Below are 13896 nucleotides of genomic sequence, written 5' to 3'. Positions count from 1 at the left end.
TCTTGAATGAAGCTGTACTCAGCCTTTAGCAAAATCATCCAGAAAATATGGCGGAGCCAAGCAAACACCAATCAACATGATTCTGTGCTTCTGGGAGAACCACAAGAAACCACTTCAAAGCCAAGGGACCTTAGGAGAATGTGTTTTAAAACTTCATGCAGGCCAGGAATTAATAAGGAAGCTTATTGACTTATGTGGCATTGGCTGAGACATGGCATCTTGGCAAATCATGTGAACTCACATGGGTGTAGGATGTTTACCATCAGTCATTAGATTCTCAGTATAATGAGGCAGTGATATAAATCAAGAGGCTGAATAAGCTCAAAGTGGCAGCAATAATAATCACAGCTAAATACTGATGTATTAGCTAAAGGCATAGACTTAACGCTGGGAGCTGTGGGAATTCTGGGGAGATAAGGAGAGGAGAGTCATACATAGGGAAGTAAGACCCTTTTAAAACCACGGGAGTATCACCTTCCTCCTCCCTGCAGGTTCCAAAGCTCTGAGCTTCTGCTCAAGTGAATTGTATATTGTCAGCTCTGTAGAAAGTGACCTAAATTTCCACCCCAGTGAAGTTTCAGGGGTGGGAAGCCTTGTGATGAGTGACCACATCATGTGCACATTTCTCCTGGTAGAGAGGCTTTGTGAAAAGAATACCTCTGCCCAAGATAAGCTTGTGAAGGGGCTGACCCAGCTGCACATGGCCTGTGACGCTGATTAATAAAAAGCTCCTCCCATGCACACAGTATTTCATATCATCTGTCAGTTTAAAAATCGTGAATCTGACCCAGAAAGAACAGCAAGAAAAGGATTACACTGGAGTTTCGATCTCTGCCATATTGTCAGGCTAGTGTCTCCAGTTTGGGGACCTTGTAGTAATTTGTTTTTACTCTAAATTTTTTTCTTTACAAGTTGCTTTCACATACATTAGCCCGTCTAATGCTCACAACTCTATGAAGAATCATTATCCTCATTTTTCACAAAAGAAAAGCAAGACCCAGAGAAGTCAAGTGACTTGTTCAGAGCCACACAGGAAATACGTTGAATAACTAGTCAGGGCCAAAATCCAGGGCTGCTGCTTGTCAATGCCGCACCCTTTCCTATTACACTGCCCCACCTTCCAGAGGGGACCTAGGGATGGGAAACAGAGATTTCTCTGCCTGCTTTATGCTCTGACAATTGCTAAAAACATCTGATCCTCCTGCCCTGCCCTGACTCACCACAAATGGTGTCAGTTGGTTTGAGAAAGTGGGACCCTTCTCCCTTCATGCTCACTCTGGCAGCAAACTGATGGATGCCTGGAGATGCAGAGCATGAAGGTCTAGAGCCTGCATTCCCCCCAAGCTGTCACTGATCACAGCACAAGTTAATTAAACCTGGATTATTTAACGATAGTTAATAAGATAAACTTCCTCCCAGAAGCCAATGGCAGCAGACACTGTCGTCCCTTAACTGTTGTACGGGAGTGGATGAGGCACTTTCTTCCACCAGAGAGAGGGTCTTTAAGTCTCCTAGGTATGAGTGCTTCTCTGCAAAGGGGATGATGTGAGCATATATTTTCTAAAAACAAGTTAACCCCTCAACACCCATTGAAAGCATACTGGATTCTATGTTGCTGGAAACTTTACGGCTTTGGCTGGGAAGAGGGTTGTTATCCCCAGGAAAGTGTCCCCAAGACCCAGGCCTGGGTACATCAGAGGTCAAAGGACACACAGCATTGTTCAGGGTTGGCGTATGAGGGTCAAGTCCCTCTCACGATAAATATTTCAGAAAGGCCTTAATTTCTTATCATAGTTGAAGAGAGGGAAGAACTATGGTATCGCATATGGGGAGTATTTGGATTGGGGAAACCTGTTTTTCAGCAACCAGAAGTCTGCCTCTACTTGGAAAAGACTGCATTTCGTGCACATGCTCACATATGCCCCCAGCTAAGGAGCATGTTACATTTACACTGACCTCCAGACTCTAATCTGCCTTCATACTTCCTTGAGCCACAAGAGAGCAGAGCAAACTGACAGCAGCAGCTGGAGCCAGAACGTTTATGGCTACTCCCGCCCCTGGCTGGGAAGCAGGGAGGAGGCGCCCCTAGGATTTTTAAAGCATCGAGAGACAGATCGCTTGCCAGAACTGTCCCTTCTGCCTTAGGAAACCTATTGAAAAGAAAAGGAAGGAAAAATAAGCTATCAAAGTCAATGACTGCTGGAATGAATAGAAATATACATTATTACATGTTTAATATTTATATTAATATTAATTTAGAATGCACTTATTATAATATATTAATATATTTTCTATCTGTCTTCCAGCTAGAGTTTTTATAAGGGCGACTGGATCTAACGCAATTCATTAATTTAATGAATTGAACTATATGGGTTCTACGGTTATGACGTAAGGAAAGAAGAAGAAAAAGAGCTGTGAATTTGAACTCCAGTTATTGATCTAAGTGACTCTGTGCTTTAACCCAATATACGCGATATGGGTGATAAAGTGAGAAGCCCAGTGCTAATTACCAGGGCAGGACTGGTGGTAAAAGAAAAGGCCAAAATATGTGAATAAAAGGGAGAAGTACTCAAATGCTGTGTTTATTCTGAAATACAGTGTTTAGCCTTTATTATATGCACTCACAGCTGGGTTTTTTTGTTGTTTTTTTTTTTAATTTTTCTTAAATTTTTTTTATCTTATTTTTTTTTTACCATAACTCCTGGCAGGAGAAAATAGCCTTGCTATCATGGGTTTGAAATTATCTAGTCCTCTTTTCCCCTTTAAAACAGAGGCTTTGAAACTGCATTATTGATAACGCAAATTTTCTAAGCAATGTAGCCATTGCATTAGGGCAAAAAAGACTCTGAACGCAGTATATGGAGCTGTATGTCAGAAACAAACACAGACATTTATAGAAAGGATATCTTTCGGCCGGCTAAAATCGGACATGGGAAGAGGCACGTCCACAGAATGGAAAGGAACAGACTTCTTAAATACATAAATTACTGTTCCTATGTCTAACTGGAAGTTAATGCCCAGGTAATTTAGAGTTACATCCATTGGATGGGATGAATTCCGTGATTCATTTATGCTCATTGCTACCTCCCTGTGGCGTGGTTCCATTTTTGAGCCCATGCTAACTAGTCAACAGGTAGGAGCCACCTAGGAGTTTGCAGGCCTCAGAAACAGAAATGAATCCAATCATGGAGACAGCACAGAGTAGGCTGGGAGAGTTGTGAACTTACCTTAAGTAAACATTAACACGTGCATGCGGTCAAGCCACTAACGATGGTCGATTCATTCCCGAGAAACACAGTTCCTTGCTACTCAAAAGAGCTCATCCTTCAAGCCAGAGTTTTTAAAATGCTTTCTTCCTCTGCAAGGACTTCTGACATTCTCCCAGGAAACACAATTGTTCCTCCTCTAGGGCTTCCCTTGCACTCCCGTACCTCTAGCAAAGCAGTTACTTTATTGTACTGTAATCATGTGTTTGTGTGTGTGTTGTTTCCTGTGGGGAGGAAGAGATGGGATTTTTTTTTTTTTTTTCATCTTTATATGTCCAGGCCTATTACCTCGCTGGCCCTAAAAAATTTTTTTATTGTTGGATGAATGCATCAAAAATTCCAAAACTGGTTATCAAAAGCCTCTTGAAGGGTCTTCCCTGGTGGTCCAGTGGTTAAGACTTTGCGCTTCCACTGCGGGGGGCACGGGTTTGATCCCTCGTCAGGGAACTAAGATCCCGCATGCCACATGGTGTGGCCAAAAAAATTTAAAAATTAAAAATTAAAAAATTAAAAATCTGGTATCAAAAGCCACTTGAAACAGATCATAAGGTGGTTGAACAGCTCTTTTAGGTTCCATAAATACTGATAAATCCATGGCAGGAATAAAGATTTCTTGGAATGAAATGAGGAAGATGTATTTCAGGGCACTCAGGTCTTTTAGAACCATTTGTGAAGATCATTCCAAATTTTCAGTTAAAAATCCCTTCATCTTCTAAGACTTTGTAAGCTGGATCATTGCCAAGAGTATCTTTCATGGCTGAGCTCTCAACCAGTGGAAAATAGGATTTATGAACTCTGAGTTTGCTAGTGCTACTTACATCTCTCCCCTCCAGGATTACAGTTCCTAAAATGTTTATGTGTAGTTAGCATTAAATGTCTGCTTTCTGCTGGACAAAGAAGTGACTGTATAATGGAATAATATGCTTAATGAGGAGGAAAGAGTTGGTATGGAAAGGAAGATGAGAATGGGCCAGATCTTGCTGAGGAAAGATACTGCTAAGGCCCAGTGTGTTCTTGGTTCACAGAGAAAAGGTGCTTCTTCAGGCCACTGCTAACCCAACTGTGAGTTGTTTTCAATTTGTGTCTTCTTTTCTACAGTCCTTTTACCACCTAAACTCTGGCCTAATTACATTTGAAATATCCAAGACCTTCGGAAAGTGCATTTTCTTCAGTGGACCCATAGTTGCCGTCACCACAGTTCTGAAAAACTCCCTTGGGTCCTGAATTCTACCTTAATCAGCTAATCTGCCTTCCAGAATTTCCTTTCTGAGGAATTAACCTTTCATCTCACTGTGCTATTGAACAGGTGAAAAGTAAGACTTCCTTTGCCAAGGAAAATTCTGCTGTGTTTGATAGCCAGCAGGGCACACTTACAGCTAATCGATACAATAGCAGGGAGCAGAAGGGATTGGGAAACAATGCGAGTTGTGCTTTCACAATTTAGAATGAGTTATACTTTTCTTTAGAAAAGCCTTTTTTCCCTCAATCTGAAAACAACAGCTAACGTCTTCTGAAGTCTACCTAAGATTTTCAGGGCTCCAGGCAAGGAACATAGAAGAAGTCTAAACTCAAGTGATGCATTCAAATGGCCCCCAGTATGCAGGAGCCCCATCCAATAAAGACTACCAGAGCCCACGTGGTATGATCTTTCTTCACCAGAAGTTGGCCCGGTCCCAACCTTAGCATATTTTAGCCTTAACAGAGGAGCTCCATTGACCCTTTGTCCCCAGCGTACTTCACTCTGGCAGTGAGCTTTTGGCAGATGCGGGGATGTTTGATGGGCACCCACACCAGGTGAAGCTCACACAGGCATTCCTGCTTCTGCGCGGCCACTTTGTCTCTCAGCTCAGAGCCTGTAGAGCCCAGCTCTTGAACCATTCCTGTGCTTCCTGGACTTCCTGGAGTGTAGGGTGATTGCCTTTCTACTGATCATGCGTGTTCCCCTCTGTCACAGGAGGACTGTGCCCAGGGTCCAACGATCCTTGCGTGGAGAAGCCGTGTCCAGGGGACATGCAGTGTGTCGGTTACGAAGCCAGCAGGAGACCGTTCCTCTGCCAGTGTCCACCGGGGAAGCTCGGAGAGTGCTCAGGTGCAGAGCGGGGCAGGATGACGAGGGTCTAAATTCACATTCTGTCTGCATGCAACGTTTTCCTTCCGAATGGACCCCAGCTAGCCTCCCCCCTCAAATACTTGAGATTTATTACAGCTGCAGCCTGTGCGCAGGAAACATGCAATGCCTGTGGGCTCCTTATATAATGGGAGGTCACAGCATGTGTTTCAGTCATGTCACATGGATGTTAAGGGTGTGAAATTATGGAAAATAGAAGGCTGTTGGTTAGGCAGAGGAGTCGGAGTATCTGTGGCATAGCCTTTGATGTTCAGAACCTCCACCTTTCAACAGAAGGTAAAGCTGAGCCAGTTCAGTTGACCTTCTGGAGGGTAAGTCCAGCCTAGATCAAGAAGACTCTCCACTGCACATGTACAACTGCGTGTTCCCAAAAGGAGAGGGAGGTGCGCACCTCTGTTTCTCGAAGAAAGAAAAAAAAATCAGTATTTGTGTTATTTCAATCCAAATGATCCTTCATTTCTGATCATCACTCAACTTCAATACTTCTTTTGATTCACATATGCTCTACCACTTCTTTCCTCTAAAAAGAGTCCTGTTCATTTTTGGTACCAAGAGAACCCTTTTTTTGGTAGAAGATGTATTTCAAATATAGGCACACCAATTTTGGAATCCAAGAAATATTTATTGAGTGATGATTATAATAGCCATTACAATGGGAATAAATACACCTAGTATTTGCAAAGCACTTGTTAAGCACTGGGTTCTAGAAACTCAGCCTTTGCAAAGACAAGCACTGTTCTTAAAAATGGAAGCCAAAGCTTTTTCAGAGTTGACTTCGAGAATGGAGCTGCCCCTGAACTGAAGGGATCACCCGCATACTTGCCTTTGAAGGCTTCTAAGGCTTAGACTTAAAAGATATTTAGGCTGACCTCACCCCAACACACCTGCTGTGTGCACAGCAGGTGGGTCTGCAGGGTGACAATAAGGCCAAGTCTCCTAACTTCAGATGTCGCTTTCTGCCCATCTCCCTTCCCCTTTCCATATGGAAAACTCTTCATTGTCCACTATTATCATCCATTTGGTATATTTCCACACTTTCCACCCTTCCCCCCCAGCGAGAGGGCTTTTCAGCCGTTACTTTGCTTGTTAAAACATAAAGCTGGAGACAATAAAAAAGAGAGGGTTAACCCAGAATTGGGTGATGTGGGTGCAACTAAAGATTCTAGGAAGGGGAACCTTGAAATTAATGGTCAAAAGGCAGAGCTGTGGGCTTCCCTGGTGGCGCAGTGGTTGAGAGTCTGCCTGCCAATGCGGGGGACGCGGGTTCGAGCCCTGGTCTGGGAGGATCCCACATGCCGCGGAGCAGCTCGGCCCGTGAGCCACAATTACTGAGCCTGCGCGTCTGGAGCCTGTGCTCGGCAACGAGAGGCCACGATAGTGAGAGGCCCGCGCACCGCGATGAAGGGTGGCCCCCGCACCGTGATGAAGAGTGGCCCCCGCTTGCCACAACTAGAGAAAGCCCTCGCACAGAAACGAAGACCCAACAAAGCCATACATACATACATAAAAAAAAAGAATGTAAGCAGAGAAGAATAGCATTAAAAAGAAAAAAAATTAAAAAAAAAAAAAAAGGCAGAGCTGTGACTGCACAAGACATGAACTTCCTTTCTATCATTATCCTTATCAACATTTGTGCAAATGACCTAAGTTGTCTGTTCTGCATTAGGATACTTGGGGAATATGGATATTCTTTGAGAATGGTTTTGTCTTTCCGTTGTTTCATAGAATTGAAAATTCTTAAATATCTAAGTGATGAGGGGTGGGCATAAAGGGATATCTTTTAATAGTGCTAATTTTAGAAAATAGGAATTGGGAATTTAGTGACACTAAGAAAATTCAGGTTAGAGAATATACCAAGTTGCCCTTGACATGAGAGAACTAAGATTTTTCAGCATCTGACTAGTAAAATTTTTTTTCACTTTGAAATTAGAGTGTGACCTGAAATGGAGAACCAGTTTTTAATCCAGAATGGTTTCTCCTCAGTGCCTTCCCTAACTTCCCGTGGTCTTTCATCCACTTGCTTGGTAGCTATTGGGTGATTTCACGTGTCCCTGCTCGTTTCTGGATGTTAAAAGTATCTGTATCTCCTCATCATGGTCTTTTCAGGGCACACTTCTCTCAGCTTTGCTGGAAACAGTTACATCAAATACCGGCTTTCTGAAAATAGCAAAGAAGAGGACTTTAAGCTGGCCCTGCGTCTGCGAACACTGCAAAGCAATGGGATTATAATGTACACCAGAGCAAATCCCTGCGTCATTCTGAAGGTAATTAAAATAGGTTATCTTTTCCCGCAGTCAGTTCTCATGTTAGTATTTTGGCTCTTGGATTGGGGTCTGAAATCATTTTGTCTTTTAAGTTCAGAAACCAGAAGCTGACTTTAGGGCCAGGGCAGCAGCAGAACTGGGAAGTGTGCCAACACCCCGTTTCCTTTTGTACATTCAGCTTCAGAATTAGCTCTTCGGAGACGGGGGCATCTCTCTCTAGAGTAGGTTCAAGAGCCGGCCTCCTTTGAGTTGTAATCACTCAACAGTTCATTAGAATGTGTTTCCTAGTCAATTCCACGGCAGGGTGGTCCTTTCAAAAGACTGACTGTATCCTCTTCTACCACACGGGTCTATCCCCAATGACCCCTGAAGGTCACTTGTGTTCTTGCTCAGGGAAGAAGCTGGAGATCTGGGCTGTAGAAGATTCCATATGCCCTCTTATGGCCCAAGTAGCCCAATTTTTAAAACATTCCCAGCCACAGAAACCCCCCAAAGGCACCAGATTTCCTTTAGAGCAGGGGTCCCCAAACCCCGGGCCGTGGACAGGTACCAGTCTGTGGCCTGTTAGGAACCGGGCTGTACAGCAGGAGGTGAGCGGCAGGCGGGTGAGCTAAACTTTATCTGGCGCTCCCCATCGCTCCCCATCGCTCGCATTACCGCCTGAACCATCCCCCCCATCGCTCGCATTACCTCCTGAGCCATCCCCCCCATCGCTCGCATTACCTCCTGAAACATCCCCCCCATCGCTCGCATTACCGCCTGAACCATCCCCCCCATCGCTCACATTACCTCCTGAACCATCCCCCCCATCGCTCGCATTACCTCCTGAAACATCCCCTCCATCGTTCACATTACCATCTGAACCATCTCCCCAACCCGAACCCCACCCCAGCCCGTCCGCAGAAAAATTGTCTTCCACGAAACCGGTCCCTGGTGCCAAAAAGGTTGGGCACCACTGCTTTAGAGCAAGTCTGGCATTTGTAGTCAGGTCAGAGTTTCTGGTCCCTTCATGAAAACAACAATAATAATACCAACAGCGTGACATGCCTCATTTGATTTGTGTCATAAAGTTAATATAATAAATGTGTTATACATGTATGATCAGCCCCATTTGATCAAGGAGCATATAGAGGTTCAGAGAGGTTAAGTTATTTACCCGAAGTTGTACAGCTAATAAGTGGCAGGCCTGCACCTGCCTTCCAGTGTCTCTCACACCATGCTCTTCATCTCCATGCTCTCCCCAGCTCTCAGTTTTGTAACTATGACTCATTTTATCCAGAATCACATCTGGGCATCTGTAGACGACCAGATTAAGCCTTCCAGGATGGGAGGAGAAGGGAAAAGTAGGAGGAAGACATGTTTAATTGAACGTTATTCTCACCAGGCTGCTATGCCAGCCCACCGTAAGTGCGTTCAGAGACGGGTGAAGTCTGTCCAGTAGGAGATACCCATCCAAGTGGAAATGGCTGGCGATTTTCTCCTTCCTACTGTTCTGTCACTAAGCTTAACTGGGATCATGGTGGGCCTTTTTAGCTTCTGTTCTTGGATTGCTAGGTCACATCCAAGTTGATTAGATGACCCAGGCTTTAATCCTGGAGGGAGGAAAGTATGTAGAACATTAAATGCCGGTGGCTCCTCCTACCACATAGACCTTTACGTACCTGCTTCTGGTACTGCCAGGTATTACTTGGTGTCCAGAGGGAGTGAGCACAGAGCTGGAGTTTAAAGTTGGCCATTTTCATGGGCAATCTCCCAATACCCTGACTCATTCAACTCAGAGAATAATTTCAGCTCTGTTAGGAAAGCAGTGTTTTCAAAAGAAAACAAGATAAACACTCTGGATGCACAGTTTTAGAAAACAATGAACTCAAACCAGATCTTCATGGTGGAAGAATATAAATTCAGAAACCTGAGTTCTGTCTTTTTAACCTCCTAGCCTGTGAAGCAAGCTGCCTAGGGTCCTTAGCTCACTTTCTAAATAGCCCTGAGCAGCGGGGTTTGTATAATTACTGGGAAGGTGCTCTGCCCATTCAGACGTACCAGCTCCCAGGGGCTGTGCCTGGGTGTTGCTGACCTTCTACCTCTCCCCTTCAAGCTTTAATAAGGCTTGTTGCTGAACATCCTTAGGAGGCAAATACTTTCTATTAGCAATTCTCTTAAATGGCGTTAAATTTGAAAGAGAACAAAACTATTGGACATGAATGGCTTGATCCTAAAATGGAGCTTGCCATTTGACACTTCACTGGCAAGTGTCTAAAATGTGCAGAACCCTGGAGATGGGAAAGAAGAATAATTAAACCTTTTAGTCAGCGCTAGCTCCTAAGGTATATTGTATTTCGTGAAACAAGCGTGTTTCTGAAAGTTGTGTAAATTGAATCTCTGTAAATGGAATTCTAATAAACTAGGGATGCTTGCCATTTGAAGGAACCCTTCCATTAATCCCTTTGTGATGTGAATAATCACCCCCCATCTGTCTGTTCTGTAAGTTTGCTTTTCATATGTTGGCTTTGCCCAAAGCAGGACACAGCTGTACTGAACTATTGCAGATACTTTCCTACAGTTGCCAGGAATATCCACTTAGGGGATTTGAATCTGTTTGCTTAACATTTTCAGCCTCATGCAAGATTTAATTTCATTGGCTTTAGGTACAGTATGTGCCTTGCACTTTGGTTCAATGACTACGCTGAAATGCTCTGTTTAAACTGCACCTCTTGGTTGTTTATATTTTCCCGGTTAAACCGGTTAAAGCACATTCCCTAAAAAGTACTTAAGACGATTTGTGGGGTGAAGGGCACAGAAGACGGAAGACAGTTGAAGAACTGCATGGAGACCTCGGGAAGTGAACATTCTCTTGGACAAGGAGCACCGCTGTCTTTTAGCAGCAGTAAAGGCGCTCATTCTTCTGTTTACCATTGATACCCTGTCTTCTTCCAAAAGAGATTCCAGGCTTACCATAAATACTCAAATGCAATAAAATCAAAGCACCATTAAGATGAAAACAAGGATAGGTAAAATAGGGGAAGGGGATTAGGAGGTACAAACTTCCAGTTATAAGTCATGAGGATGTAATGTACAGTGTAGGGAATGTAGTCATTAATATTGTCGTAACTTTGTATCGTAACAGATGGTAACCAGACTTATCGCTGATGATCATTTTGTAATGTATAAAAATATTGAATCACTATGTGGCACACCTGAACCTAATATAATAAGTCAATTATACTTGAATTTGAAAAAAGATGAAAACAAAAGGTTAAGACCCAACCAATGAAATAGGGACGGACAGAATATCATCATTGAAAAATCTAGACCAGGGGTTAGTTGAACACAGACCATAACTCTGAATTTCCTGGCAGCCAAAGTCAGGAGGAAAATGGTGGGATAGATTCTGTGGCTGTCCTTGAACCTATAAAAGAAACATGTCAGATCACCAGGAGAGATACAAGTAACTTTTTCCCTATGTTAGTCTCTCAGGTGCAATATTATAGCAGAAGCACAAGAAGTACTTGCTTGTTAATCTAGAAATATCACATTTGATCTTTGGGGAAAGTTATAGATGAAACATGACTTCATTTTGATGATTCTCAGACATGGCTAGTTAAGACCCCAGGACTTGGGACTTCCCTGGTGGCGTGGTGGTTAAGAATCCGCCTGCCAATGCAGGGGACACGGGTTCGAGCCCTGGTCCGGGAAGATCCCACATGCCGCGGAACAACTAATCCCGTGCGCCACAACTACTGAGCCTGCGCTCTAGAGCCCGTGAGCCACAACTATTGAGCCCACGTGCCGCAGCTACTGAAGCCCGCGCGCCTAGAGCCTGTGCTCCGCAACAAGAGAAGCCACCGCGATGAGAAGCCCGCGTACCGCAACGAAGAGGAGCCCCCACTCACCGCCATTAGAGAAAGCCGGCGTGCAACAACAAAGACCCAACGCAGCCAAAAATAAATTAATTAATTTTAAAAATTGGCCATTATTATTAAAAAAATAAAAAAATAAAAATAAATTTTAAAAAATTAAAAAAAAAAAAAAAGACCCCAGGACTAAGAGGAAAGTAGTCAGGGAAAGCTCATTTGGTTTATAAAACAGTCCACTTGGAAGAGCCAGATCCTTGCAACACACATCAGAAGAGTAACAAGGAAAACCCCACAAGATTCCAGAGTTTCAAGGATATATGAAAGCGTATCGCTGAGAAGTGAGCTAACTTATAATTACACGTTATAATAATAATGAAATACCTAAGAGTTTATGAAGTACTTTCACGTACATATATTTTTATTCTCACTCTCCTGTGCATAGATGTGAGTGCCTACTTTCTCGCCTGTGAGGAAACTGAGATTCAGAGAGAATCATTGACTTGCCTAAACTAATCAGCAGTGGACCTGGCCCTCTGGCAGTGGCAAGCAGGTCAGGAGTACAACAGTGTTTATCAAAAGAAGAGATTTGAAGGACTGAGATTTATTCATTCATGTATTCATTCAAAGTGTATTTTTTGAGCATCTACTGTATGCCAGATAGCTATTCATGGCTGCCTTAAAAATAGGTTTTCAAGAAGTTCGCTTTTCAAAGACTATTTAATAACCCTCTTAAAAGTTTTATCATGATGGTGCATTTGCTAGAGCCACACACCAACAATCTGAAGCAGTAAGACTTTATGCCATAATTCATACTTTTTACTCAAATTCCTACTTTCCTACAAGCTGACTTCTTATAGCTCTGATAGCTTGTCTCCCAAGCTCCAGGCCACAGAAGATCCAGGTTAAAGCACATCACTGAGTTCAGACAACCCTGAATACCTGCATATTTCGTTAACATTAGGGCCACACTCTGAATTATGCATTTCATTGAACACATTGCCTACCTGCCTCTGCCCCCTCCCCCGTCCCCCGCACATCATTCAGATCCTTGCTGTAGACTTTTCTTACAGTTTCATGCACACCTCAGTTTCTATTAAAATAGCTTGCCCTCTGCTTTGAGAAAGCTTTGTCCTCTTAAAAGAGAGATCCTTTAAAACTGGATAAACCCTATTCTGAAGACAGAAAAACTAAATATGATCAGCGTATAATTTTCCCAGATGAGAGGACTCAGATATGAAAGTGTTCTTTCCTCTCCCTGGCATAATATACCTGTGAAATGGCCAAATATTAACTTTTTGCAAGGTAGCTTTTGGCATCAACATTCTTGTTTGTCATCTAGACAAGGCTTATAATTCCAAACTCCTAGAATTTTGAAGGTACGAATCATTTTTGTTTTCAAAAGCCTGAGGCTCACATAGGCATCTGGCTTTCTATTCATTCAGCGGTGTTGCCGCTCTTATTTTTTTCAACAGGAAAAAAAAAGGGAAATTTAACCATGCTCGGTGTTACCGCGGGAGAATTTTATGTTCCTTAGTGATAGAACGTCGATATATGTGAGGCTGTCAGAGCCCCGTCAGTTCTCCTGGATGAGTTTGTAACTTGGTTATTATCCCAAGCGGTAGGGCGTTAGGGTTTGGGGAGGGGAATGGACCAAGTAATACATTAATTGAATATATCCTTTTCCAAACGTTAGATGAACTGCACCCTCACCACAAGATTTTCCTTGATAAACTGGGGACCCCACTCTGTAGCCACTGAGCAGAACAGCAGAAGGACTGTGCCAGGGGCAGGTAGTCCCTAAAGTCACACTTGATCACTTGATTACTTACATTGAAATAAAGATATGGATATTATCCAGGAGTTGTCACTGAGCAAGTATTCGGGCATGACTTACAACATTCATTCAGTCCATTTTGTTGAACAACAACAACAAAAATGACAAAGGCAACAGCAAAGATTACACATGAAAGGAAAAGAAAATTAAAATTTGTCTCCAGTCTTTTCACGTTCGTACATTTGCATTACAGAGCACAGGATGTATGTACTAACTGTGAATGAGGAGGCTGACCGGTCTGCAGTGGACACAGTCAGTCTCCTTGTAAAGTAAGTCACAGCAGTTATCTCTGCTTTCCACAGAAGGGGGTCTCAAACCCAGAGGGGCCAACCAATTCTCTCCAAGGGACCTGGGTGATTATACATGACAAAGCCAGAATTAGATTTCTCATTTCTAAATTCCCAAGGCTCTGCCTGGTTCACAGAGCCCCCTGCCTTTCATATACACACATTTATGTGGCATAAACTTTACATGCAGGAAGAGAGGGTGACAACAAATTCAAGGAGCCATAGGGGCAGGAATGAGAGCCCCTAAGAATTAGTTGTCTGCG

At 43.3% G+C, this 13896-nt stretch overlaps 1 protein-coding gene across 2 annotated transcripts in view; it reads left to right on the top strand.

The window, feature by feature from the left end:
* The window catches only part of FAT3 (FAT atypical cadherin 3), a 559291-nt gene that overhangs the window by 520097 nt on the left and 25298 nt on the right, over positions 1 to 13896 (top strand). For both annotated transcript variants that reach the window (XM_068555275.1, XM_068555274.1), the window contains exons 19-20: positions 5221 to 5355; positions 7501 to 7658. In XM_068555275.1, the coding sequence (XP_068411376.1) occupies positions 5221 to 5355; positions 7501 to 7658 (293 nt within the window). The remainder of the gene's footprint in view (positions 1 to 5220; positions 5356 to 7500; positions 7659 to 13896) is intronic.

The sequence above is a fragment of the Eschrichtius robustus genome, chromosome 11 (assembly GCF_028021215.1).
Source record: "Eschrichtius robustus isolate mEscRob2 chromosome 11, mEscRob2.pri, whole genome shotgun sequence".
Lineage (NCBI taxonomy): Eukaryota > Metazoa > Chordata > Mammalia > Artiodactyla > Eschrichtiidae > Eschrichtius > Eschrichtius robustus.
Note: the sequence above shows the minus strand (reverse complement) of the source record. Positions and strands in the feature narration are given on the sequence as shown.